At 39.2% G+C, this 11,243-nt stretch overlaps 1 protein-coding gene across 3 annotated transcripts; it reads left to right on the top strand.

Moving 5' to 3' along the window:
• Positions 1-894: 894 nt before the first annotated feature.
• On the top strand, positions 895-10,928 carry PPARA (peroxisome proliferator activated receptor alpha). Of its 3 annotated transcripts, XM_068190547.1 has the most exons (6): positions 895-1,157; positions 3,020-3,180; positions 4,171-4,309; positions 6,741-6,943; positions 9,737-10,184; positions 10,361-10,928. In XM_068190547.1, the coding sequence occupies exons 1-6, from the start codon at positions 950-952 to the stop codon at positions 10,606-10,608; spliced, it is 1,407 nt and encodes a 468-aa protein (XP_068046648.1). In that variant the 5' UTR covers positions 895-949; the 3' UTR covers positions 10,609-10,928. The 3 variants fall into 3 exon arrangements, with proteins under 3 accessions (XP_068046648.1, XP_068046650.1, XP_068046649.1); XM_068190549.1 differs by lacking the exon at positions 3,020-3,180 and having other exon boundaries at positions 1,035-1,157; positions 4,171-4,313; XM_068190548.1 differs by lacking the exon at positions 895-1,157 and having other exon boundaries at positions 3,041-3,180; positions 4,171-4,313.
• The last annotated feature ends 315 nt before the right edge of the window (positions 10,929-11,243 follow it).

Consider the following 11,243-nt stretch of genomic DNA (forward strand, 5'->3'; position numbering starts at 1 on the left):
CCAGGAGAGCTTCATGGAGAGCACACTGGTGGAGCAGTGACAATCATATGCTCTGCCAATTCCTCTCTTCTTTTTGCTAATAGCTCCTTAGGGAGACAAATTTGGTAGTCTCCTTTGGGTTGCTGGAGGTTTCTCTATACTTTTCCCCCATCACCAAATAGATGTATCACACAGAGAGGAATTTAACTTTATTTTCACAAATGACATACAAGGGATTTCTCTTTTCTGAGTCTGAGTATGTTCTGGTTATGTCAGGGACTTGAGTAGATAACTAAGAGCAAAGAGCACATTTAGTTCCAGGTGTTCCTGGGCTTATCCATGCTGTGTGTTCAACTCTCACCCACCAGCACAGTGGGTACAGTAATGTCCCTGTTGTCTGTAACTGGAAATCATAGATAAATTCCCATACTTACTCTCCTATATATATCCCTGCTTGCTGCACTATGTGACATAGAAATTATTTTCCTTTTCTGGTTAAAACTATCCTGTTTCAAAGAAATGGGGCAAATAGATCTGTACTAATGGTATTTGTAGAATGAGATGGAAACTTAGTAATAGTGACAGCATCGCCTTTATTTTTCCTGCTCAGGAAGAGTGAGTAGAATATTGATGTTTGTTATAAGTTTTGGTGGGAAGTGCATAATGCCTTCTGTAGAAATACTTTTCTCAGCAATGGAGAGAAAACAACTATCTACAGATAGACCTTGTCATAACTTTCATTCATCTTGAAGTCTTTTGGGGAATTTTCCCCACCCTGTGCTCTTGATGATTCATGTTGCATAAAGCTTCCAGAGCAATAGAGTGTTGTATAATATTTCACTTTTGGATTAGAAATCCTGTATTCAGTGTGCTGCAATTGGTTCAAATATTTTTTAAAATATCTGAATTTTTAAAAATTATTCTTTCACCAGAAAAAAAGAAGTTTAAGTGACTGCTCTACTTGATCAAAATGGTGGACACTGAAAACCAGCTCTATCCCCTTACTCCCTTGGAGGAGGAGGATATAGACAGCCCTTTATCTGGAGAGTTCCTACAAGATATGGAGAACATTCAAGACCTGTCCCAGTCTCTAGGTGATGATAGTTCTGGAGCTTTAAGTTTAACAGAATTCCAATCACTGGGAAATGGTCCAGGATCTGATGGATCAGTTATAACAGGTAAGAGTTTGGTTTAACATAAAACTTTCTTTTATAAATAGAATGGTAGAAATTAATAACTACTTTAATGCAATAGTTATTGCTTATGATGAAGTGACACTGGAAATATATAAACTGATTATGGCATAGTCTTAAAATACTTAAGGCTAAAGTTAATATATTAGACAAATGTCACTGAAGAATGACTGTAACATAAAGTTACATAGCCTTTAGTCAGAGGCTTTGGGAGATCAGAATGGGAATCACTGCAGTGGTGTGGGACACTGGAATTCTCAGTAAGGTTTTCCTGTTGAATCTGGGAGTTTGCAAGTCTTCTAGCGGGAGAGCCATTTGAAGTAGTTTGCTGATAACCTTTTGATTAGTTTGCTTTATGCTTTATTTTGGGGGGTTCTTGCTTTAGATCAATTCCCAGCTTGTGATCCCTATTTCACCTTGGAATAATAGAACTGAGGCAGTTGAAATGAGCAGTGTGGGTTTGAAGGCAATGGGGAGAACTGCCTTCTGGCACTGTGGACTAAAGGAATGTTTCTAGAACTACGATTTTGTTCCCTTTTGGTTGTAGACCTTCTCATGAGAGAGATGCCTTGTACAGGAAAAGTTATGATGTGCTTTATATATGTGTGTGTTTGTTTATAACATGGTCCTGCAGAGGCAGGAGGCTTTACAGTTATTTGAGTGTAGGTTTGTACAAGGCCTACAATAATTTAGATCAGCTTCTGCTGTCACCTTCTCATGGAGTATTCAGAGTACTCATGGAGTATTGCTCACTGCAAAATGTACTGGTTTTGTGGTCAGAGAACATGGAAAATGTAAACTTCCAAGGTTCAAATTCCATAAGGCAAGTAAAATGAAATAACACTTTAAAAAATCCTGGGGTTTAGGCTGTTCTGATGACTCTGATGCCTGTGGGCTTGGCAGCGCTGGCAATGGAGACTCTGAGTTCCGTGCCAAGGTTTTTTTCCAACATAATACTTGCTGACCTACATTCATGAGTGTTTCTTAATCTGTCTGTTAAAATAACACACCCATTAATTTGCTGAAGTCTTGTGGTGCAAGTTGCAAGATGGAAGATAAAAGGAATTCTGGCCTCAGAAAATATTTTCCTCAAAAAAAGGTGGAAATATTAATTGAAATAATTAAGATTGGAACGTGTTCATTTTGTAATGTGTTCATCTACTGGTGGCACGTCTGGTGAGTTTATTTCATTGTACAATTCAGAAATGCTTTGCCCGTCAGAAGAAAAACACAAAATATCTGAGCAAGGCTATTTTAGAAGCAGACATTTGTGTTACCTTCCTTTTAACATCTGTACAGCCTTTCGACTGATGTGCAGGACTTGTCCATCTGCTCTTCAGCCCTTAGTTTAGACCATAATTTAAAATCATGAGTAGCTTTTCAAAGGTCAGGGGTCCTTATAATGTATCTTAAGTGTATCAGTGTGAGGTAGGAATGTGTCTCTTGTGGTACTGCAACAAGAGATGCCCTGCTCATCCCTGCAGCACAAGAGATGAAAGATGCAAAGCCAAGATGAGCTGTTCACAGCCTTTCTGCAAAGAACAGTGGTGTGGTATGTATTTATTGGGTCCATTATCACCCAAATAGTTCTTGTTGCCAGAGTCACTTCAGTAAGGCCTTTTCCTTCTTGACATCCCATGTCGCATCAAAATTACCTGTATTTTGTGTGTATTTGCACTGGAAATATGAATTATTTTTCAAAGACTTATGATTGAACTGTTAGTTCACTTAATGACTATTATACAAGATTATTTTTTAGAATGAGCTCATTTTTTATGTGGTTATTAGTATAGAAACTGTATCAATCTTGATAGTATAGTATTTATGAAGTGTTCCTTTTTTTTTAGACACCCTTTCACCAGCATCCAGTCCTTCATCCATTAATTTTGCCACAGCTCCAGGTAGCATAGATGAATCACCCAGTGGAGCACTAAACATTGAATGTAGAATTTGTGGGGATAAAGCCTCAGGCTACCATTACGGAGTACATGCTTGTGAAGGTTGTAAGGTACAGTCATAATTTTCTTCTTAAGAACCTAAATCATGTTACTTTATTTATGGGGTAATATGAAAATAAACATTTGGTGCATAAATGTTTAATTACTATAGGTCTAGCCATTACAATTCCTATCTGTGGTCTTTTTTCTGAAGTAGATCATCCAGATGCCATAACTCGGACCTTCATCAAGCAGGAGCAATTCACAGTGATAATTTTAATACTGCTTTTCTGCATGTAGTTAGTGAAATACTAAAACAAAACACGAAACCATGACCAAAAAAAAAAAAAAAAGCCTTTTTGCTCCACTAGCCCCACTCCCCCACTCCCAGTAGCATTTTATTTGTGTTGGGAGTATGACTAGGAGGGGTATGCCACATTCCTGACAGCAGCAAATCGTGAATTTCTCACCTCCACCACATGCTGCCTGAATCCCTTAGTCTTGTACCTCTTGTAGTTGTGGGGCCAGGGCATGTCTCTGGCGCAAATTACTCTTATCATTAATGCATAATTCTTGAGATGATATGAGCCATGAAGTATAAGATTCTTTTCTTTTTCCCCTAAGGTTTTAGATTTCGATCTTTTTTCTATATTAGAAGGTAACAGGAAGGCAGTAACAGTCTTTGTGTTCTTGTTAAATAACAGTCTTTCTTTCAGGCATCATGTCAGTATGACCATTTGAATGTAAATCTTATGGAATAACGCAGAATATCTATTAGAGACGGGGAACCAGTTCCTAGCCAGGTGTGTCCCACAGCCTAAATGACATGTTGCTCTGTGATGTGACACAAACTGTTGAGATGGCTCTGGATTTGCTGTCCCTGTGGTTGGGCAGTGTGTGAGCAACCTTGCATTGCAGACTGGAGACATCCTGGAAAGAGCAGTTGAGGTAGAGGCTGTTGTACAATAAACGGTAAAAGAAAAAAAATTACCTGTATGATTGAAGCTTAGTAGTCAACATTCATTAATATTACATATTGTTTTTTTTCAAACTTTTTATAGGGCTTTTTTAGAAGAACAATTCGTTTAAAACTCAACTATGATAAATGTGATCGCAACTGCAAAATTCAGAAAAAAAATCGTAATAAGTGCCAATACTGTCGTTTTCAAAAGTGCCTTTCAGTTGGAATGTCACATAATGGTAGGTAAGAGTGCCCTTAATTTGTTTGTTCCTACCCAGAGTCTGCTGCTGGAGGCAGGCACTTGGATAGCATTTTTACTCACACACATGAATTGAACCTCAGATTTTTTACAGGATAGGTTGCTGTGGGGGACGCAAGTTTCCCTGCTGTGGTTGATACAGAGCTGCCAAATGGGCTGTTATGAGCTTTACACAGTTTGCTACATCTCAGTTTGTCCATATGAATGTTCATTTATTTCCTTTCTTCACCCCAGAACTTTGGCACCAGTACTTCCATTGAAACAAATTTCAATACTGGAAGAATTCTGATCAAGGATTTTGTAGAAGAGTAGGAGGAGAACAACTGCTTTCATTGTGAAGGGGAGTGATGTAGGATAGAAATCTGTAGGAAAACAGCCTTCATTATTTTTCAGGTTACAGTGCAACAGCTCTTGAGCAGATGGTTCGGAAAGTGGGGAGGGAGGGCAAAGGTCTATGCTGACTGTGCAACAGGAATCTGGTAGGTTATTTGTTAAACAGAATGGTTAAAAATTCAGAGCATTTAGATATCCAGTTTAAAAGTTATGTTGTTGTTTGTGCTAGTGATTTAAGATAAGGGCGGCAAGCTTGTGGCTTACAGACCAATTTCAGCCCACAAGGCAGTTTTCTGTGCAGGACATAGCTTGCTGAGCAACACTGGTAAAGAGGGAGAGGCCAAGCCATGAGAAAGCACATCTCACCTGGCCAGATGACAGTAGTTTTCCCTGCTTGGCTCTGATATTGTCCAGGCTGAACTTGGGGGCAGGTGCAATGTGAAAGTAGGCAAAAATGCTGGGGTAGGTGAAAAGCTGTGGGTTAGGAGACAAATTTCCTAAGGAAACTATGCAGTGGGGATAGGTGGGATGGGAACATGACTGGGGAAGCTGCTTGTGACATTGTAGCTCAGAGTCCCAGTAGGAGGCATTGTGAGAGTTTACTTCCTGGTTCTGCAGAAGCCTGGCTGTCTTGCAATGAGTCTTGACTGAGATTGAGGTGCATTGAAAGAGGGTTGGTAGTCTCTGCAAGACTGGGGATAACCATCCTCAAAAAATATGCTGGACAACAAAGTGACATCTCAGGTTGGGAGCTGAGCAGGGAGCTGTGCTGGTTGGCAGGAACTGACATCCCTGTGAACCTGTTTCATCCTACTAAAAACACTGTGGCCACCTGTGCTCCAATTGAAGGGAATAGCCAGTTTTATTGCAGCAAACGTGGGAGGCAGCAGGGGGAAGGGATGACTGCTAATTTGCTGCCAATACTTCTCAGGAAAAGCACTGCAACTAAATTTACACCCATGATCTTAAAACTGTAAGTTTTAGTTTAAAGCAGGTATTCTTCCACTTTTTCAGCAGGTTGGTGTGACCACTCACCCTTAAAGGGAAGGAAGCACCTAAGCCAGATTCCAAACAGGCTTTCTTTGTTGGACTTCCATTGAAGTGCACAGCTATATTTTAGATCATGCCTAGAGTCACCTCCTTATGTCATGAGAAGAACCCCTGGGCACGTTGAAGGGCTGATGGTGTTCATGCCTTGAATTGCTCAGTGTAGGCAGTGAGGTCCTGTCCTCACTGATTGGATGCTGAAATGCTGTGCAAGCAACTCACTCTATGAGCCATCTCAAACCCTTGCACACTTCCCAAGGCTGAAATGGGGCTGGCTTAGCTTGAAACTGAAACTGAAGAAGGATGTGCATGTGCCCATGAATGGTAGGACCACTTGCCCAAAAGCCAGGAGACCTCCATACCCAGAGGTGTTTCAGACTTACATATTCTGCCTCTCGGAAGAATATCCCAATGACTAGATTGGGTATTCAGACTGTTCTCCTCTCCAGTCTTGAAGGGCTAGTCTGTTGAGAAAGCAGTGTGGAGTGTTGGGAGTAGAGGAGATTTTGTTGCCTATAGCCTTTGAGCTGTAAATGCAGGTCTTTGGGCTGGGGTTCCCACTGGCAGTACAGATGTGTTGAATGAAGAACTGGATGCTCCTGCAGGTTCTGAGCCAGCAGTGCAATTCAGGCCTGACTCCGTTGCAGCCCTCCAGCTCGTGTTTATGCTTTCTGCCAAGCTCCTGTCATGAGTTTACTTAGTGTTTTAAGAGCTCCCAAGGTGGACTTTGAGTTTCACATTGGGAGCTGTAGAACTCAGTAAGGAGAAAAGGAAATACAAGAATATTTAGGAAATATAGAAGGGAAAAGGAATGTGTTCTAGCCCACTGCAGATAGCACTTTGTGTTCTGAAACACCTGATTTCCTTCAGTTTAGCATATTAGTCACTGACTGTGTTGGGAAGGGGCCAATGTCTTCACGTCTACCTCAGTTTTTCTAGACAGAAAAATCTTACTGCTCTGATCAGCAATGGTAAAAGGCTTAAGTTCTTGTATAATTTGTGTTTGTTTTACAATTATGTCTTCCTATCAGCAATACGTTTTGGACGAATGCCGAGGTCTGAGAAAGCCAAGCTCAAAGCAGAAATTCTAACAGGTGAAAATTATGTAGAAGATTCAGAAATGGCAGATCTCAAATCACTTGCCAAAAGAATTCATGATGCCTACCTGAAAAACTTCAATATGAACAAGGTTAAAGCCAGAATCATCCTTGCAGGGAAAACCAATAACAATCCAGTAAGTACTTTTTCTGTTACTTTAAAATAAGACTGACAGGTACATAAGGTGATTGTAATAATTTGATAGACGATTTAGCAAATCTTTTAGAAAATAAATATCATGATAATACAGACGTGAAATATTCAAAGCAAATATCTGTAGTAAATATGGTTGCTTTTAACCACTTTCAGAATAGTAAGAAGCTTTAGGAAAATCAGGTGATTACCTTGTAAATGGAAACTCATAACCCTAAAATTTTGTCCTTAATCAAAAATGAAGTGATATCTGAATATGAATACCTCTTGATATGGGGAGAATGGTTCAAAATTATTTTCCTATTATGACAGTGAAAAAAAAAGAATTTTTATTACACAAATGCCAGGATAAGTACTATTAGCTTGTAGGGTGTACAGGTGCTCTGCATGACTTTTCCTTTAATCAGAATAATATTTATAGCAGGAGGGGAAAGAAAACTTGAGTTTGTAATTTTTTGTTTACAGTGCTGGCCATTTCCTCACCCAGCCTTCCTGGTCTTTTCTGTATGGTTCCTCTGAAAGGCAGAAGCAAGCAAGGTTTTGAAGACACATTTGCTGTAGAAGTTATTTTTCTTTCAGGGCAATTTAGCCAAGGTCTACCTAATTTGATCAACTGCTTTTTGTTAGCAGCACATGGGAGAGTATAATCGATGTAAAGACTCGCTTGTTTCACTTTATGCATATTTATTTAAGCTCTGCTGTGATTTTTTTGCTTTTATGTAGAAGTACCTTATTTTATCAGCAACTTCAGTTTCAGTAAAAATTTGCAGGGAAGAAACTTTACATATGCCATAATGAAAACCATGTAAGTGGGGGGATGAGTGTTATCAAAATTGTAAGCAAGCTGTCTTCTGTATTATGGAATTTGGCATAGTCTAGCCTACAGCTTTCTGCATTAGAAGAGAGACACATGAATTATCCCAGTCTTTTTCATTACACTAAAGAGGTATGTAAAATGAGGCACAGGCTTAAATATTTTAAGGTTGCAGGCTGACGTGAGCCTACAGTAAATACCACCTTTAGCTTCTCTGTGAGTGGGCTTCTGCAGAAAATCAATTTTGTGCTTGTTACCCTGTGTCAGAACCATAAGCCACAGCATGTGTGCAGGATGGATCCTAGAGTACTTAATCCCAGTTCTTGTATTTGAATGTGTGTGGCCATGGCCACGGGACTAAGCAGCCAACAGTGACCAGTACACGTGTGCCCGGGTGAATATGCCCATAAAAATTAATGAAGAATCAGCCTAGGATGTTGCAAACAAGCTGCTATCAAATTTTTTCCATATGCAGGGAACAGCAAAGGGCTTTTAGGCTATTTCATCCTCTCTTAAGTAAACAAACATTTTCATTTTCTTTTGACTTTTCTGCAGAAAAGCAAATTTTAAAAGAAGGGGTTTTTTGATTGTAATTAACAACCCACCTGTTTCAGAACTGTGTATTAACAGCTAATTTCAGTGAATCCTAATTTTTGGCATCACTACAATTAATTTCAGAATGAATGAGCATTTTTCATGATGACATGGTGTCATTTTTTAATTTAGCTCCCAAGTCCTTAGCCTTTTTTTTGCATACTGAAATGATGTTAAATTTAAAAAAGAAGTATATAAGATAGTGTACGTCTTTTAAAGGTTTAGAGATGTGTTGTGTTTCTTGTTTTGTCACTTTCCACTCATATCCACCTTCCCATGGAAAGTTCTGCTCTGTGTAACTGTGCTGGAGTGAGATGGAATGTGCAGTAGCCATAAACATTTTAAAATGGAAAACCATAGGAACCTGACCTGTTGGACAGTTTTCTGAAGGAGACCAGTGAATTCTATGAGTTCCTGACAGAACACTGTATGTTCCCCATGAGCTGAGCAAAGCAGCACAAGGAAGGTGCTTGGTGTGTATGGAAATAAGTTTCTGTTCAAGGTCAGTTGCTGTGAGTTTGCTAGGCTGGGAAGCACTGGCGTTTGTTGTTTTTCTTTAGTGGATTGTACTTCATTTTGGTTGTTGCCCTGCAGATATGTATCAAAATATTTTTGAGTTCTGATTGTTTGTAAGAAGGTCTGAATGCTGCTTTTGATAAAGATGTTTTAAGAGAGTGGCTCATCTGTTTGTAAAGCATGTACCTTTCAAAACAAATGGGATTATGGAAAAGACCAAATTTTGTCCTTGGCATTCTAGTGGGATTCTCTGTTTAGAAATTACTCAGCACCAACTGCAGCTAGAAAGTTGGGACAGCTGGGACATTGTCTATGAGAATGTGATAATAAAACACAAGAGAAGTGCAAGGTTCATATTCTTATGCAAATATGCTGCCCTATATTGAAATTACTGTCTGTATTCCCCTAGGGTTCTTCAGGAAAGCATCATGATGTGCATCAAGTGTAGTTAGTTTAGGAATCAATAGGAGTGTAGGCAGAATAACCTGGACCTCTGGAGAAGGTAATACAAGTCTTTTGTGAACCCTCTGAGACTGGCTCTGAGATGGATTTGTGCATCCCAAGCACAGGAGTGCTGGGGCTTCGCTGTAACTATTAGATAAATCTAAAGATATGCCATACATCTTTACATTTGACTTTTTGCATTGCTGTTTGCAGAGCAGACTTGTTAGGTATTGCAGTTTCTCATACACTGTTTGTCCTGATGAGAAGTATAAAAGATGTCAGGGTTTATTGATAGTTGAGGACTGATTAGCATGGAAGTTAAAGTTTAGCAAAATTCTTATTTTTTAGGAAGAGAACAATTGATAACGGTTATTTAGTGACTGAACTAGTGGGTTTTTTTCTCCATAGCCATTTGTTATACACGATATGGATACCTTATGTATGGCAGAGAAGACCCTGGTGGCAAAACTGGTAGCCAATGGGATTCAGAACAAGGAAGCAGAAGTTCGAATCTTCCACTGCTGCCAGTGTACATCTGTGGAGACTGTCACAGAACTCACGGAATTTGCTAAATCCATCCCTGGCTTCTCCAACCTGGACTTGAACGATCAGGTGACACTATTGAAGTATGGGGTGTACGAAGCCATATTTGCCATGTTGGCCTCTGTGATGAACAAGGACGGGATGCTGGTGGCTTATGGGAATGGATTTATAACCCGGGAGTTCCTGAAAAGCCTGAGAAAGCCTTTCTGTGATATAATGGAGCCAAAATTTGATTTTGCAATGAAATTCAATGCACTGGATTTGGATGATAGCGATATATCCCTTTTTGTTGCTGCCATTATTTGCTGTGGAGGTAAGAATTACCCATTTGTTCTCTAAGGTAGTAAATTTTAATATTTCCCTCTCATGAATTAAAAAATTTAATGGGAAAGCTTCTATCCTCTGGAAGATTCAGTACTACCACTAACTACACTTTGAGGAATCATTATAAAATTATGACATGTATTCTTTTGCTTGTTTTGAGAACAGATCGTCCTGGTCTTGTAAATGTAGGACACATTGAAAAAATGCAGGAGAGCATTGTGCATGTACTGAAACTTCACTTGCAAAACAACCATCCTGATGACACCTTCCTCTTCCCAAAACTTCTCCAAAAAATGGCTGACCTCCGACAGCTGGTCACAGAGCATGCTCAGCTTGTTCAGATAATCAAGAAGACTGAATCTGATGCACATTTACACCCTTTACTGCAGGAAATCTACAGGGATATGTATTGAGGACTTTTAGGTTTTTTTTCCACAATATTTAAAGACAGAGAAATACAGATGGGAGCAAAACTACTTGTACAGTAACGGGCTGTTCACTCAGCCCAGAGCAGGAAAAATCTAAAACTGGGGAACTGGAGTGTTACACTTCTTTTGGTTTGGGATCTTTTGTCTTCTTTTGAAAAAGTGCTGCAGAAAAATACTGGTCAGAGTGCTCAATGAAGTGTCTTACAATGGTTCTTTTATTTGGAAATTTGAAGATTGGTAAGGAATACATATTTGTATAATAAATCAGAATGTTAAGTAACAGAAATGAACAAAATTGTATTTCCTCTTGGCTTAGTCATTTTAGTATTACTATAACAAATTCAGCACCTTCCTTCCAGGTATCTGCACAATCAGAAAGACAATGCACTTTTGCCTAATGGTAACTACTGAGAACCAGCTAACACTTTTTCTTAAAGCATTCAGTCTAGGTGTAGCAAATGGCTGGATATTACTGTCCATACACTTCTAAAAATTTGGAAAGATCTTTGGTCCATTGTTGCTTTAATTCCATGAAATTATGTACAGCTTCATCTAGTGTTACGTTGGCATACTTGGGGTTAGCATGTTTAAAAGATGGCTCCCTTATTAAATTAAACAAA

The sequence above is a fragment of the Anomalospiza imberbis genome, chromosome 5 (genome assembly GCF_031753505.1).
Source record: "Anomalospiza imberbis isolate Cuckoo-Finch-1a 21T00152 chromosome 5, ASM3175350v1, whole genome shotgun sequence".
NCBI classification, from domain to species: domain Eukaryota; kingdom Metazoa; phylum Chordata; class Aves; order Passeriformes; family Viduidae; genus Anomalospiza; species Anomalospiza imberbis.